At 46.2% G+C, this 16,622-nt stretch overlaps 5 protein-coding genes across 5 annotated transcripts; 3 read left to right on the top strand and 2 right to left on the bottom strand.

The window, feature by feature from the left end:
* Nucleotides 1–611: 611 nt before the first annotated feature.
* BHQ10_008230 (uncharacterized protein) lies at nucleotides 612–1,306 on the bottom strand (the record flags this gene model as incomplete). The annotated part of the gene is made up of 6 exons (XM_040881013.1): nucleotides 612–664; nucleotides 723–749; nucleotides 807–934; nucleotides 996–1,102; nucleotides 1,154–1,226; nucleotides 1,287–1,306. The coding sequence occupies 6 exons, from the start codon at nucleotides 1,304–1,306 to the stop codon at nucleotides 612–614; spliced, it is 408 nt and encodes a 135-aa protein (XP_040736732.1).
* A 6,944-nt stretch (nucleotides 1,307–8,250) lies between these two features.
* BHQ10_008229 (uncharacterized protein) lies at nucleotides 8,251–8,979 on the top strand (the record flags this gene model as incomplete). Its single annotated transcript, XM_040881011.1, has 2 exons — nucleotides 8,251–8,310; nucleotides 8,461–8,979. 2 exons carry the CDS (start codon nucleotides 8,251–8,253, stop codon nucleotides 8,977–8,979), a joined length of 579 nt encoding a protein of 192 aa, XP_040736731.1.
* Nucleotides 8,980–11,944: 2,965 nt separating this feature from the next.
* On the top strand, nucleotides 11,945–12,864 carry BHQ10_008228 (uncharacterized protein; the record flags this gene model as incomplete). Its single annotated transcript, XM_040881010.1, has 3 exons — nucleotides 11,945–12,199; nucleotides 12,271–12,695; nucleotides 12,756–12,864. 3 exons carry the CDS (start codon nucleotides 11,945–11,947, stop codon nucleotides 12,862–12,864), a joined length of 789 nt encoding a protein of 262 aa, XP_040736730.1.
* A 967-nt stretch (nucleotides 12,865–13,831) lies between these two features.
* BHQ10_008227 (uncharacterized protein) lies at nucleotides 13,832–14,285 on the bottom strand (the record flags this gene model as incomplete). The annotated part of the gene is made up of 2 exons (XM_040881009.1): nucleotides 13,832–13,932; nucleotides 13,997–14,285. The coding sequence occupies 2 exons, from the start codon at nucleotides 14,283–14,285 to the stop codon at nucleotides 13,832–13,834; spliced, it is 390 nt and encodes a 129-aa protein (XP_040736729.1).
* Nucleotides 14,286–15,075: 790 nt separating this feature from the next.
* Nucleotides 15,076–16,038, top strand: BHQ10_008226 (uncharacterized protein; the record flags this gene model as incomplete). The annotated part of the gene is made up of 3 exons (XM_040881008.1): nucleotides 15,076–15,145; nucleotides 15,206–15,823; nucleotides 15,872–16,038. The coding sequence occupies 3 exons, from the start codon at nucleotides 15,076–15,078 to the stop codon at nucleotides 16,036–16,038; spliced, it is 855 nt and encodes a 284-aa protein (XP_040736728.1).
* Nucleotides 16,039–16,622: the final 584 nt, after the last annotated feature.

The raw sequence follows: 16,622 nt of genomic DNA, 5'->3' as shown, positions 1-16,622 counted from the left end.
CTGCAGTATGCGGTGCATACATATGTAAACAGGGATAGGGCATATGACCAAGTACAGGCATACATTACACACTCATCAATACAAGGCCTGATACAAACAAATCATACTCAATCAAACTAAATCATTATCCCATCCATCTAAGCAGTATGTTAAGCTATTGGCACACATAAGACAGCACAGACAGAACAAGACGAGACGAGACGAGATACGAACATAAGAAATACACATCATCGAATAAACAAGATTCAGAAGACGCTTCGAGAAGATCAAAAGAGACAGCGCATCATGAAATAAAAGGTTCGAGTTCGAGGCGGTAACAATCATCTAATTTTGCTTTAATCAAAACAAGCCATTGGAAAAGGAAGACATAATCCATGAATTCAAATTCTCATTTCGCCCACGGTTAGTCAAACATTCATTTGTCCCATCATGTAATGTTTCTTCTTCTCGTCAGATTCCTCATTATTCATTCGTAAGTTTGTTTTTGGCAATTTATTGGGGGTTGGTGTAGAAGAAAGGAAATAGGAAAGGGCGGTAAGGTCGGTGCAGCGTGTATATTGCTTCGAGGAATTGATGCAAGCAATCGTAACAGACTCGGCTCGACGGATTGCTTAGGCAGGACCTTGTCCTCCTTGACCTTGGTACTGATTGCCGCCACCCCAGCCTGTGGCATTCGTCAGTTTTGATACCACCATGTCTTCTCGTCTAAAGTCAGATCTCACCTCCGTGACCACCATAACCACCGCCGCCTGGTAGTTCCGATCAGTCTTGACACCATGTGTAGAGCTGCAAAGCAAGAAACTTACTGTAGCCTCCACGGTTGTTACCACCTTCGAAACGGTTGTATCCTCCACGGCCATGGAAACCGCCATCGTTTCCACGCGAACTGGCATTGTTGGATGCTCGGTCGACTCGAATGACACGGCCATCGAAGCTGTTTCCTTCAGTCCGGAACGCCCAAACGAGGACTTGTTATAGGATCTGTCGTAACTCACTCCTGATTGTTCATGCCGTCAATTGCAGCGTCGGCCTCGGCATCGGTCGCGAAGCGCACAAATCCGAATCCACGGCTGCGGTTGGTATCCCGGTCCTTGATGACGATCTGCCCATTTTTTAGTAATGTAAGTCATACCATGGGGAGTAAAGGACTTACGGCTTCTTCAATGGTGCCAAACTTTTCAAATCCCGCACGCAGAGTCTCGTCTGTGGTATGCCATGCTAGGCCACTGCACGTCACATTAATATGGGGATACGAAATTTGAATAGACAGATTCAGAGAAACTCACCCGATGAATAATTTGGCCATTCTGTTAAAGGGTTTGGTGGAGTAGGTCGCTGCGATAACACACACCAAAGGGTCAACGATTGATGGAGATGAAATTAGATAGAATGATAGAAGAGAAAAAGAGAAGTGACGACACGATGAGAAATTAATGAAAAGAATAAAGCACTAAGGTGGTAAATGATGTCGAATTATCAGATTCTATCTGTTTTCGAAATCGCACAAATTTTCTTTGTAAGACACACACCCAAAAAAAAGAAAGAAAAAAAGAAAAAGAAAAACACCAGGAATACAAGCTGAAAGTGAAAATGTGCCGACTGCAGTTCAGATGAAGAGCAAACGACGTCTGTTTGCGCGGGATTAACAATCGGCAAGCAATCGGCAGTCGCTTTTCTAGTTGCGAGGGGTAGACGAGGGGATATAGAAACGCGCCATAAGCAACTTACACTGCGCTGCTGACTATGGTTTGGACACAGGGAGTAGGATCAGGAAACAAAGATTGTATGGAGCAAAGATAGAATCTGGTGTTGTCGAGGGCTAGAACACTGACTCGAGAGGGGTTGCGGGAGGAGTATGCAAAGAGCTAGAATGCACCAGACAAGATAAAAATGTAGGACTAGCACTTAGTCAGGGAAGACCAGGCATCAGGCTGGGTTTATAATAACATAATTTAGTTAGCGTATGAGGGAGCTAAGCTGCTAGGTACATATACGATTGTTCCAAAACCAACCCCAACGGCTTACACCAGCGCCGAGTCAACACTAACACAACGATGGGTTCATGGAGGAGTCCGATACGCTAGTTTCGGTGAGTTGATTCTTCTACTATTCAAGAGAGCATTTTTGTCTCTCTTTTATAATTGTGTTAATGGGTCGACCAATTTTGGCGCTAGACGACCCTTCCCACTCTTTATAAGTCCGGATCTCAAGGAGGGGTATGCCGTTATGCATCGATGCAGTTCACTTCGAAGCCGGAGACGGACTATTGAGTCTTGACATGCATCCTGTACGAGGGAAGCTGAAGGATTATTAATGCGACCTCAATCACGGAATTTCGTTTTGTGCGATCCGAAATCAAAACGTAGTTAACGAGCATTAAACGAATGATATCACAAGGCCCATGTGACATTTGCTCAAACACGGGGTCAAAATGTCGATAAGCTTTGATCAAATTGTTTGAGGGACACCGAAGGACCCTACTCCGTAGTAGACTCGCTGACTGGTTAGTGGCCACCTATGCCAATCCAAATTGCGTAGTAGTGTGCGTACCGAACTACTGTTAGTGCGGAAAACATTGCGGAACAAGGCTGAAAGCACGTTCTCGTACGAGCCAAACGACTCTGACCAGAAGCAAGGCCAGAGTCTGACGGGCCGGTCGGACTTGGAAAGCGCGTGCTCGGTAAACTTCTAGTGAGACTAAGTGAGTCTAGTCTCATCACTAGTCTCTTTCAGGATAGGGCGTCAAAGGTGAGACAAAGTCACAAAGGGCTACCTCCGCAGTCGAATGGCGTGCATCATGGATCGCGCCTGGCCATAGCTCCCGATTTTACCCTCGCGGAAGAAGGACTCGTAAATACCCGCGAATTCTTAAGTGTTGCCTCGGGCACTAATCATGAAGAGGGGTTGTCATGTATTTGATCATTCTCGCACTGGTGGTGTGCCACTTTTGACTGCGCGAGTATGATTCTTGTGATTCGAGACAAATGTGACCACTATTCTATGATCAAGTTGGTGAACGATTCTGGATGGATATCATTTAGCCAGTGCACCCGCGATGCGCCACAAGCTCCGCATCATAGTGGGGGAGGACAGAGTTTGGCCCAATTATACTGGGGAACGGTGTGATGTGATGAGCTTGCTGCGTGGAATCCTTAGGCGTCCAATCCAGCTCGGGCCTATGCATCAATAACGACAAAAATGGCTTAAGTCATTGTGTGGTGCTGCTACCATGGTTTTGCAAACCGACCTCACCGTCTGGAGCGACGCGGACAGGCCGGCAACGAAAACTATGTAAAGCAATGTATGTGCGGAGCAGCGGACATGTCAGCCATCATAATAAACTGCTTGTATGATAACGGTGATCTTTGCCGTTTGTGCTATTTCGTGAGACTTGGGGGTGCTGAGACGGAAATGAGGTTATTAGCAATGATCCACTCGGTGTAGGCTGGAGAGGTCCGAGATCAGTCTAATCGCTCGGTGTCCAGCTAGTATATATTGCGACGTCCGAATGGGGAGGTTACCAACATTCAAAGCTGGAGAAAGCTGGGAAGAGACAACAATGAAAACAGTGCAATGGAGTTCGAGAAGATGTTGGGCGACAAAGAAAGAAGTCGCGATACGACAGATCCCGTGACCTAAACGTGACTTGCAAACGGAAGGAACGAGGGTCGCTCTTTCCTCCGAAACCATGAGTTAGCTTGTTTTCTCGAACTTGCTTCTTGGATATTGATGATCTGCTTCAGACATGGCAACCTGCGCAGTCAAAGTCGCAAGAGGAAGTCGGCAATTCTTGTCTTCTGCAACAATCTGCAGCAAGGTTGTTGAGTGTTACACGCAAAGGATGTGACTCTTTACCATGGCCGACAAGTTCTTTTGACGGTGTTCTTTATAAGAGAGGAAGACAGATCGCACAATGGTACAAGGTGAGTCTCAAAACACGCTTTTCTTCGGTACAGATACTTTGCAGACAAGAAAGCAAAGAGCGTACTGATATCGTGCCATAGGACTCACACGCTGTGCCGAATGCGATCCGGTGCTCGAGAGGGACAGTCGCAACTCGCAAAGAGTTTCATCCAGATCGGTTCAATCGTATGAACGGCGCCCCAGACGAAAGACAAAACCAGATCGATATGAACCTTACAAAGCAACATCCGTCTCCGAGCAGGGCTCTCCCCGACCCAGACGCCCCCAGAAGAAGACCAACTTGATGAAGCAAAACAACTCTAGACTGGGTGAAAAATTTCGTGTTAAGAATATCAAGACAGGACGATTGACTGTGAGGCGATCTTCCGAATCACAATAGAAAAAGCTGACCATAGACGAGTTGGCATCGAATGAGAATTTGGGTATCTTCAAAAAAGGCAAAACGTCATCGCCCGTCAGCTCGGTAAAAGGTAATGTCCAGATTGACATGTCATTACAACACAACTGACCTTGCATTTAGTCTCGTATCCCAGTTTCTCGGAACTTCGATTTCTTGCAAAAGAATCACAAGCTGCGACACCAGAAGAGGAAGTCCAAAGGTCTCTTCTCTCGGAACATGACAGAACATCGCCGCGGGGGAACTCTTCTGATGCGTTCCTTGAGAAAGAGCTCTTTCAGGTTCTGACCGATTGTCGCCAACTCAGCGTTCCCTACGAGAAGTATATGCCGAGATGTCCGAACAGCTGGTTTGTTTCATTGGAGGACCTGAAAGACCTATGTAGGGATTTGGATAATACGTGGTCACAGAGAAAGGGGGCGTTTAAGTTTAATCCTGCGACGGAAAAAGCTTCTCACGGCGTACACCATGCAACCTGCGGTCGGACAAGGACTTATCATACATACTTTTCGAACCCTCTCGATGACGCCGCAAAAGACGCAGCCAAACATGAAGAAATGCTCGAAATGCTCCTAGATTCGGTCGAAGACTTTGATCAGGACGTGGCGTTAGAAGTTTTAGCTGAAATAGTTGAACCTGGAACCGACATATACGAGCACCTGCGAGTAGCCGGTCATACAGATTACGCGCACAAAATGGATGCTATTGCTTCTGTTTATTCGTATGACGCACCATGCACACTTGAAGATGACTGCGGGGGTTCTCCCACCATGGGACACGGAGAAAATTCGGTCATATCTAGTGCAATGCAGACACGATACAATGACAAAATCATACCGATTGGTTGTCCCATTCGAGACTTCAGAGATATGGAGAAGGGGGGCACAGTCAAAATCTCCGCATTGGGTATCTCATCTGCTCTTGACGACAGACATTTTCAAACTTTCCAAAAGCCAGCGCCCACCCTAACCACCACGCACATACCAGTCAACACAGCCGTACACAACCAACAAAGCATACAATCTCACGTCGTCCTTTTTGGAGATGCAACAAACTCTATTGATTGAATGGTATGGACTTTGGCTCTTGATGCATTATTAGGACGCTTTGACCATGAGGACGGAAGTCGGTACCGGTAAGCATTGACAGACGATTCGAGTTATGTTCTTAAAACAGCATTATGGCTATCACCGTCGCGTAACGACATATTGGATTAGAGACCAGACTTGATAGTTGGGCAACCTTGTTGGACGATGCCGCCTTTACCGAATTTTCCTTCCGTTCTTCATGATGAGTAGTTGGCTCGACCTAGACGAGACCATAGCAGGCCTCCGAATAAAAGCGACGACTTACGTCTCAAAATTGAGATCATCAGTAGGCTTGTATAATGATTTATTCACGGAGAAGAGCGGAGAAAATCTAAATGAGAAGCATCAATTGATTTATCTCCGCCACGCCATCCATGCATGCATCAAGTAGTACACGGTGTTATTCAGTCGCAGCATTCTCAGAGGCCATCCACTCTGCTGGGAATACTAGTACATGCGTGTAACTAATCACATCATGGTAGCATTTACATGCACGTAGACGCTAAGTGGACTTCATGATGCATTTAGAGATGCACTGCGAGTATAGCTGGCCAGCCGGATCAGACGCCGTGGTTCCCCGGGTTAGGACCCGAGCCCTTGGGCTCAGAAGTCTACTAATTTGCGGGATATAATTACTTTTTAATCTGTTAGAAAGCTTTTGGAAAAAGAAATAGGAAGAAGAAAGTCGTTTCTCGTTGGAGACGACATGTACCTAGAACTTTTGCGTCGTTAGTGTGCATATTGATCAGGCCCGTTCATCCTACAGCAGGCCCGAACATCAACCAGCCTTCTAAACAATTCGGCTTCTGCAAGTATGAAAATACTACGACTAGAAGGAGAAACATCCTCTTCCGGAAAGTACAATTTCAAAAGGGCCAAGAAATAAAAGATATTACCGCGATATGCGCTATGTTCTAAGATGTATTTATGCATATCTTTCCGAAGCCTGAAAGTCTGATCACCGCGGTCAGATTCATGGGTCCCATCTGTCTTCTTTTTCAGCTGAGTATTTTTCTCTTCATTCGCTGATTCTGCATGGCCTATTTGTGCAAGTATGTGGAGCAATGGAGCCGCGTAATGACTCGTGGAACCCTCACAAATCTTGTGTCTCCTGAAATTTCTTGAAGAAGACTGACTGACTGAAGTGGGGTGTAAATGCATCAAATGATCCAATATAACGGATTCGTCAGAAAGAGGACAAAGAAAAACTACAAGCCCCATCAACAGACAAAGAAACAGAAAAACAAACGCATGTTATCTGCAGCTAATTTTCAATATTCCATGCCGATTGCCGTCTGCATCCCAGGTCATTGGGAGAATTGAGTTGGATGTGGATAAGTATCCACTGGGGGTATAATCCCCCGAAACTATAACAACGATATGTTTAATTTGTCCATAGATTAATCTATGTTAGTCTCAAAATTGAAGAAATCCAGCTGAATGGTAAGTACCTTAAAGTGCATCGGTAGTCAAGCCCTTTTCTGCAACTTGAGCAATCCCCCTGCGAAAAAACTTGCTTTGTATCAGGCGAGACTTGCCGGAAGAGGAAGTAGCTCTGGTTTTTTCCCCCTCCTTGTTGTTGATTGCGCCGTCGAAGAAGGACATCTTCGGACATTGTGTCTCATTCTTCAGTGCGTTTCTCGGGTGGTTTATCTATTTGATACGTAGGTATATACAGTAGTTGGAAGCTAGATGGGCCCGACGCAGCGGTTCCGGGATGCTGTCAGCGTGGGCATCTTGTGTTTTGTATCTGCATACCTAGATGGGTACGTTCAGCCGTTGATCTTGTAAGAACTAGTACAAATAGATGAATATTTTCATGAGGGAAACAGGCTCCTTATCGAGGAATTTGGCTACACACATGGTTGGTTACGGTGATGACCAAATGACTGACGTCGAGAAAAAGCGGTGGGACAGAGCCTCAATCGAACCCTTTAAACTAATCATCCATGTCCAACCTACCTACCTATTACCAGTCTTGCAACGCAACTTGACAAGGTATACGTGTACGTACACAACCTAGAAATATGTATTCGTTGTATGAAGTGCGATATGTTGGACGCCTTAAAGCCCAGGTGATGAGGTCGGTCCACATCAGTAAATGAAGCAGGATCTGTGCATCTACTATTTGATGTATGTATATGTGCATGGCTCCATGTACGAAAGGTTACATTTGTTTAAGGTCAGTGAGAATACGAAGCATTTGTGGAACCCCCTGACCCAGACTACTGGGTTGCTTTGAGGGTGCAGCTATTAGTGAGGGATAGTCGTGCCTGCAGACTCTTGACTCGTCGTCTAAGTGTATCTAGAGGTTTCCACTGAAACCGGAGTTCTCGTACTTTGGGTTGCTCTATCCAGTATCTATGATCCGTGTGCACCAGATGCAGCCAGACTGTCAGTCATGTCGGTCGTGCATGAACTAGAAACTTGCCTACATACATTGTCATGAAATGGCTTTTACGTGGCAGGAGTATTCTCCTTTCTTTCGTTCCGGCCAGATCTGGACAGATATTGCCTAGGCGAGGGCTTGGGTTGGAAGTGTGGAAGAAACTAAGATATTTAAGACTGGCAATCCCTCTACAAAAGAATATCCAAAACAAAGAAATCAGTGAAGATTGCCACCATTCAGCAAAAAAGTGCACGACGACGCAAATTCTCAGCTTTTTTTTGTACCTCGCTCTTCTTTTTGACTAAGTCTAGTGGGGTGCCAAAAATAGTTTGGCATACACCCTCCTTCGTTGTTGTGGGCTATCTGCAGAGCAAGCAGAGCCGCATTGAACAACCATACGTCGATTTTTCTTCACAATTACACGCCTCTTATCTGTCTATTGCTTCCGAGTCATGATCATGGCGCCTCTAACAGCAAAAGCATTATCTGATCAAGAAGAGTTCTATGCTCGAGTACGTCGATACCTACCTGCTATCTTTTATTGTGGCCCAGAACAATTTCTGTGATTTTATGATTCTTTCTTTTTTCCCATGTGATAACCCGTCTCGGCGCTCGAATCTTACCAACGAGATTCAAGATCTGACAAGGCCCGACCACAACAGGAACGAGTCGAAATCGTCCAGTCGCATGCCGCCAAGGTCATACAAGAGGAACAAATCCAAAAGTACCTTTCGCAACGCGGGATTGCAGAGGGGTATGATATCATGGCTGGGGAGGGGGTGCGGGTTTCCAGACTAGGTGGGCATGAATATGCTAGTTTTCAGCGTGGTGGTGGTATTACGAGCAGGGGTACTGCAACCCAGCGAGACTCCGGCATTCGCGACAACAACGGCGATTCATGGAACTCACTTAAACTGTTCATGCCGCGACAACCGCCAACACGGGGTCATGAACAACCCTACGAAACCTCTGGTGCGACGCCGTTGGAGCGGTACTTGACACCGGGCGCCTCAAGTGACCCATCCTATATTCGAAGACCGGCTATGATGCAGGCGAAGTGCTACGGCGATATGGGTAGTGTCGAGAGCCGAGCACATCAAGCGCAGGCCTTGGCTGACAAGGTTGACAGAGACGGACAAGCGAGAAATGGTGGTACACGCGATGGGTTTGTCTACAAATGAAAATGGTTGTGTTTGTATCTATCAACTCGGTAGTTGGAAAAAAACAATCCTTTGTTAGGGCTTCTGGTCCAGTGGGGACCAAGTGGATCATTAACGTTAAGGACTTAAGGTTGACGGGCGGGCGCCCCGCCTGGCGCCGTAGGGGCTCCATCGATCGATCGATCCATCCATCCATCAACAACATCATTCTTGAAAATTGAGGAAATTAACTGTTCACCGCATGTTTTGTTAATTTTAGAGAGAGAAGAGTATATTTGATGATTGGTTTTGAATGTTGGCGATGGCGGTGAAGAATGAACGACTACACGGCCAAGCACGTAGGTTATCATGCCTATTACGTAGGTATAGTTACATCGATAGTCCTAATCGAAATGAAACAGTAATACAAAGTTCGTCTTCTATGTATGCGCCCTGGTCATTGTTGAGAGTTCTGTATGGCTGAGCCCCGTTTCATACATCCCCCTATCCAATGATCAGTATCGATGGCCTGAGCCTTTGTAAGTAGTTCCTGGAGGCTGAAGTGTGCCTTTTGCCTACCTAAGGGCTTAGGCCCCTAGGGGGACATGTTCGCACACAGGCCAGGCAACTGTCGTGGCTGAGCTTGTAGCACACGGGCTCTTCACCGCCACAAAACCGGGCAAGGCACCAAGGTAGATCTAGATATTTTGAGAGTCGCCTATGACATAGATCTTGCATATCGACACGATAATTTCATGGCCGGTTTGATTTTCGTGTTTTTAGTGGCAGATATGGTAGTCCCGTGTTGCGCTGAGAGGGGGCTGTGGCTTGTAGTGGCCTGAACCGCCTGGCGTACAAAATCAACGTTGGGCTGTGCTGTGCAACAATTCCTGATTTTGATTCGGCTGGATTGTAATCTCGAGTGCGGCTTCGTTTGCAATCAATTGATAAATTTGGTCATTTGACGAATCGACTTTTTTCAATACTCAGCTTTTCAACGGTCCGCATGTCATACGAATACGATGCTCGTATCACATCGCGATAGGCACGCCAATGATCGCAATCAGCAACGATGACATTCGCAAATAACTACCAGTTCAGACCGGAATTGCGGCTCTTCGTCGTACTTATACCAGTCAGAAATGTGAATGTATCAAAAAGGCGTTTGTTTGAAAGTTGACCTTGGGCACCAATGCTTCGGCGCGCAGGACGCGACTGGTTCTACCTTCCACCGGTTAGGGGCCAATAGGCATACATTTATATGTTTCAACGCTATTGCATGCTGTTGTTTTAATATTTCTGCCAATCCTCAAATATATGTTCCATTTTATTCAACATGATTTGAGGGTTAGCGTACACGTTGAAATGGCATACATACTTCCGACTAAAACAACTCCACAAGGCAGATTAGTGCAAACCGTGAGGAACGATCAAGGGTGACAGCAAACAATCCTATACTATACCAGAGACCTGGAGAAGAGCGGAAATCTCCGGGTTGATTCCATTTGTCAGATCTGTATTTGTGACTTGGTGACATAATTGGGCGAATTTCATGGGATGATAATTATGGTGGCTGCTCTGCGCCTTTGTGGAAGCTGTAGCAAACACACTAACTAGCCCTAAAAGAGTACCGCGAAAAAGTGTGCCACAAATTCTGTGAATCAACGTCACGGTCATGTTTCCTTATATCTGTGTCGTCCTCTTGATTAATTTACAAGACTAGTGAGTCGAAGATTGGGCCCGTCATTGATCTAATCCCTGCCTTGGTATTCTCTTAAATGTCAGTGTTTCCCTTCCCTTTTTGTCATTCTTGATTCTTTTTCTTTCTGGCTGATGCTTTCGAAATACAGTACCTCCCTCCAAACCTGATCATCACAAAACTTCTACTTCCACGCTTGATAAAACAAGCAGTTCCCCATGTAATATTCTTTGAGCAGTCTGTTCTTTCCTCCCATCCTCTTCTTGACTCGGACTAAGACCGCCTTTAGTCCATAGCAGACATCTGGTTACACCTTATCGCCGGACTGCATCGATCTCGTTATCCAATTCCACAAATCTAGGACAGAAAACCCCACGGAATCGATCTGGTCTTTGTCAATCACATCTATCTTGACGCCTCAGTCCATACTGATGACAAGTCCCGGTCTGAACTCTAAGCTGTAGGGCTAAAGAGTCTTCCTCAACAAGGAGAACCCCTTCAGTCGTTCCTATATCGCCTTAACAGCAGGAAATCAGCCATCTGGGACATCGTTTGCTCTTGTCTCTTCTCATCAAGTACTTGCAACCTGCGATATTTTTCTTGGCGACGCTAACATGCCTGTTGCTCGCGTCTAGACTACAACCCATCAGCCATCGTCCTATTATTCCCTGGCCTTTTCTAACCTTCTTTTCTTACCTCGGCCTGGTCTTCATTTACACGGATTTTTATAGACGGATCCTTTCATGAAGCACACCTGCCATGGCTCGTATGAATCCAAGAAGTAACAGACTTGGACAATCCGCGGGAAATGATACACCCCTCAACCTTGGAAACAGGTTTAATTCAGCCGGAACCCGCCGTGGACAAACAAACCATCAAGGACTAGTCATGGATTCTATTGCAGACTCACCAGAGTCCTCCCTTGGAAGAACTCCTAGTTCAAGATCTAATGTTGATCATGAAACTACTTTATACCCAATGGATATATATCATGCTTTTTTCCAGGCAAATATGGGCCAGACGTTGACAAATGTCAGTGGCAACCATCTGGGAGGCCAACAAGAGTTCCACATGGAAGCTAATACCGATCATGCTTTTGAATATCCCGGCTTTATACCACAGTCCGGAGGATACCCATATGTTGAAAGTCCTTTCAGGATAATGCAGCCTCTATCCACAGGAGATCTTTTTCGGCTTCATTCCCAGGGTACTGATGATTGCTACCAGCCAAGCCGAAGTACTACTGCCCTTAGCAACACATATTCTCAGGACTTGCAACCAGAAAGCCATGATACACCTACGGGGAGTATGCATGTAGAGACAACTCCAGAGTCCTCAACGGCTCCGGAGAATGTCACGACAGGGACTTCATCATCCCCTATCCTACCCAGCAGTCCAGGCTCGCAGGGGCCTTGTATGTCTGTTTGGTACCCGGCAGGAGGTTATCCTCCTGTTGGGAGAAACAGGAAAAGACGTAAGATGAATAAGGACGAGTTGGTCCGTAACAGGGCTCTTAAAGCGGCTGGCGGGGCGTGCGAGAATTGTCGGCGCCGTAAAAAGAAGGTATGACCGAATTAGCTGATTGGATTAATTTTCATTTAATGGCACAGTGTCTAATGGACGATTTGAAATAGTGTCATCACAAAGACAATCGACTCATTTTGTCGGCACCGGCTTCGACCCCAACCACGACTTCAGCTTCGGCTCCGACTCAGGCTCAGGCTCCAGCAAATACAGCGCCAGCGCCAAGTCATAACGTCTCGCCTACTTACCACCGCAACCTCGGACCACGTAGCGTCGTTCGTCCTCGACCAAACGACATCCGCCAAGGAGCTACGTTCGGCCAACAGCAACAACACAATCCGTCAATCGCCTCTTCGTACGGACCTTCACTTGACCCGAGCATGTTCTCGTCTTCCGACGGCGGTGCTTTCAGTAACGGCACCATGACTAGCGCTCAATCCGACGCAATCACCCTCGCTGCCGACGAATATCACCCTGAGATGGGGGCAGAGGCCCGATTCGGTATGAACACCGCCGGCTTTGGGCATCAGTTTAAGTAAGCTATATCCTGTCTCAGTTTTTCCGGATGGGTTGTTGCTGACATCTAATCGAGTAGTGGGCGACTTGCCCCAGAGTTCGATCCTACGAACCCCAACAACCAAATCGGCTTGCTGGAAACTTGGCCCAATAGTGCTCGTGAGCGCACAACTGATGCTGGTCATTGAGCTCTAGGGGGTTCTTCTGATACACGTGGAGTGGATTATTTCTGACGATTCTGTTTCTGGGGCACCCCAGAGACTATTACGATAATACTTTTTAATCTTCCTCCGGAGGACCTCCTACTTAGGGCTGCGCGTTTCGCATATGGCACCAATCAAGTTTGACTCTGAAGCACCCTAGAAGCCTCGATATATCATTCTTTTCTTTTTTTTTCAACTCTGAGAGACATTCTTTTTGGCAACTGGTTGTCTTGTTTGGAAAGTGAATCTTTCTTTATTTGTTGCGCTATTGAATATCTCTTGTTTAATGAAGTGAGCATTGGGCGGCGTTATATATGTATCAACGGAGTTAGGGCAAGCAAAGGGCAAGATCTCAATTGAGATGATGACAGGCCAGAGCTTTGCATGTATCCTTTGATAATTCTGGGCAACATACCTGATATATGTATCCATCTTTTCCTATCTCTTCAAATGTTCAAGTTCATCCTTCCATGTCCTGATATTACCTTCCATGGCCTGATATTAATATTACCTGGAGCACTTCCATATTGTTTGGCTGAAAATATCTAAAAGTTCTTACCGATAACGCCCTTTCGCTTAATAGCTCCGGTCTTCCCCTGCGAAGAAGTCAGACCCTAGATTTTAAGATTCTTGCAACGCCAAGTCAAAGGAAAGAGATCTTTTTGACGAAAAGTCATTTTTCCATTATATATCACTTAAGAATGAAATGCGAACATACGGTTCTATAGTGTAACGGTTAGCACAGTGATTTTTGATGTCGCAAATTTGGGTTCGATTCCCAATAGGACCTTCATTTTTTAACGTTTTTTAACGTAGCCGTTACCCTAACCCTACAAGCAGCTTTGTAATTGGTCAGTCAGAGTATGGTTACCTGAAGACATTCATTACGTGTATTTACTTTCGTAGTTGCAGACCAGCTTCGCTTTTTATTCTTCTATCCTAATTACATCTATCATAAAGTAGCTGCACCGATGATTCCCGCCGCCCGGAACGCCGCTTTATTCGTTACGACAACTTCGACGGGGTATTTCCATTCCATGAATTTCGTCCAGCCTGGTTGATGATCACAATTGTTAGTTTTTCAAGTTATATGTCATATGACCGCAGAGGTACATACCCCAATATGCACATTTCCTCCCCGCATATTTGCCTATAAAAGGCACCAGGACCATTGTGAGAAGCAGCTCTAATTGTTGTAAGCTTTCCCGCCATTGCTCTTCCGCGTCCGAATCTTGGTAATCGGAGAGGAAATCTGATTCTGTGGATGTTTCTGAAGGTAGAGAAGCTATTTCGTCCTCGTCCGAGGATGTGTGGTGGTAGGATGTGTTGAATTGTGAGGAGATCATGTAAGTCGAGGCGGAAGGGGATAACGAGTCGTCGCCGGAGGGGAATGGAGATGCCGACATTTTGGTTGATGTTGCGGGTCAGTGTGAGGAGAGTAGTATTTTTGAGTATGATGGTAGTTAAGAAGCTTAGAGAATATGGCGAGCTTGAATTGTCGACTCAGTGATTCGAGGTATGGACGCAGGTGACCAGCGGTTGTCTACCGCAGGTCAGTAAACAGGCTCATTAGTCGATGTTTTAGACCATAGGTGTCAGATATCGTGGCGAATAAATCCAGAAATGAAAAAGAATATATTATGAGCTCATCACAAGGCAGATAGTTGCAACGTTGACTCTTGTCTAGCTGGAGTTGATTGTTTGTCCGCCGAACGACGTAATCCGGTCAGCCCACGTGATTTCTCCCGCAAAACCAGTCGGCAGGTCACGTGCACCGTGCCATTATCTTTCGTGGCGATCGTGGGATGATTTCCTTATCCAAACAGGAAGAAAACGAACTCTGAGTCACAGTCTTCGAAGGTGCGACAACTAAGTCAACAATTCGAAATTCATATTAATCAACCTGTGTAACCCCAACAGGCATGGCGGATACTGTACGTCACATCTCCTTTGCATTTTTAACCGATTAAAATCCCTCCCACATTTTCTTTTGCAATTTGACATCAAGCCCCTCATATCAGCCTGTTTGCCAACGTCGCGTACGCTCGATTTTTGACAACTATTATCGAAACGCGGGATATTCGGATTTTTCTTTCCAAGTTTCTATCAACTGACTAGTTTTTTGGGTTGCAGGAGGTTACAGTCCAGGAGACAAAACATCGCAAGTCGGTAGCATTCAGTGAAGAAGCCACAGTCATGGATGCCAACGGAGAGGTCACAGAGGCTCCTCACGTCGAGAAAGACACAGCCGAGAGCCACTCTGCAGGTATGTCTACAAATTTGACTTCCGGTTTTAATTACCCCGCTAATCAACCGATTTATACAGACAAGGAAGTCGACGAAGTCACCGAACTGTTCAAGGGTCTGTCCAAAAAGAAGAAGACAAAGAAATCTAAAGATGCCGACGCCGAAGGTGACGAGGCCGCCCCCGCGGGCGATGGCGAACTCGACTTGAGCGCCATGAAGAAAAAGAAGAAGAAGCCCAAGAAGGCCGACGTTGGAGATTTCGAGGCCAAGCTCGCCGAGGCCGGTGTCACAGATGAAGGTGCAGAAGGCAAAGAACCCGCTGGCGAACAACTGCCCGAAGGCGACCTCGAGAAGGGAACCGGTGTTTGGGCCCACGATGCCACACAAGCTATTCCATACCAGTTGCTCGTTACTCGATTCTTCTCCCTCATTCAGAGCCACCACCCCGATCTATTGTCTAGCGGTTCAAAGTCGTACAGGATTCCTCCTCCTCAGTGTCTGCGTGAAGGAAACCGTCGTACGATTTTCGCCAACATTGCCGATATTTGCAAGCGAATGAAGCGTTCGGACGACCACGTCATGCAGTTCTTGTTCGCTGAATTGGGTACCAGTGGTAGTGTTGACGGTAGTCGACGATTGGTTATCAAAGGTCGTTTCCAACAGAAGCAGATTGAGAACGTGTTGCGACGATACATTGGTATGTACTTGTGTTAAAGCTCTTACAGACAGCCACTAACTGTAGCAGTTGAATACGTTACCTGCAAAACCTGCCGAAGCCCCGACACCGAGCTCAACAAAGGAGAGAACCGACTGTATTTCGTCACCTGCAACTCTTGCGGATCCCGACGATCCGTCACAGCCATCAAGACCGGTTTCCGTGGACAAGTCGGTCGTCGTAAGAAGGCAGCCTAAATATGACTCTGTTCTCTTATTTCTGGCAACCTGTTCTTTAATTTTCTACCTTACCTACCTCATTTTTGTGCAAAAGTTCTTCTAACGACCTCGGAACTTTGTCTCTATTCTCTAACATGGATATGGATATGAACAAAATTGGTGGAGAGATCATGATATGAATGTGAATAGATTTCTATGTTGTCATGCCGTATCTAATATCCTCAAAGAAGATGAATGCTGTGTATCATGAAACTCACGTAGACTCGGATCCTAGCTCGAATACTCCGTACGTGCTTCAGATAAACGAAGCTCTGACAGTGTTACCAATTTTAGACTCGCCTATGCAGCCATAATTACATTAACTTGCCTGTCTAAATACACATGTATACGTACACCCTATTAAATCTCTGTAACAGCCCACATCCTTTCAAGCGCTTAAACAGGCCACCAATTAGGGCTGCGACACCAGCCAAAGTACAACGACCGGGCCTGCGGGGAAAAGGCCCATAATGCTTATCGGACCTCTCTCGTCGCGCAACTAAGCGCCCATGTTACTGCCATGCAGCCTATCACCAGAGCTACATGACCTGCCAATGTCTTCG

This window comes from Talaromyces amestolkiae (genome assembly GCF_001896365.1).
Source record: "Talaromyces amestolkiae strain CIB chromosome Unknown scaffold18.1, whole genome shotgun sequence".
In the NCBI taxonomy this organism is placed as follows: Eukaryota; Fungi; Ascomycota; class Eurotiomycetes; order Eurotiales; family Trichocomaceae; genus Talaromyces; species Talaromyces amestolkiae.
This window is presented reverse-complemented; position numbering and strand designations above follow the sequence as displayed.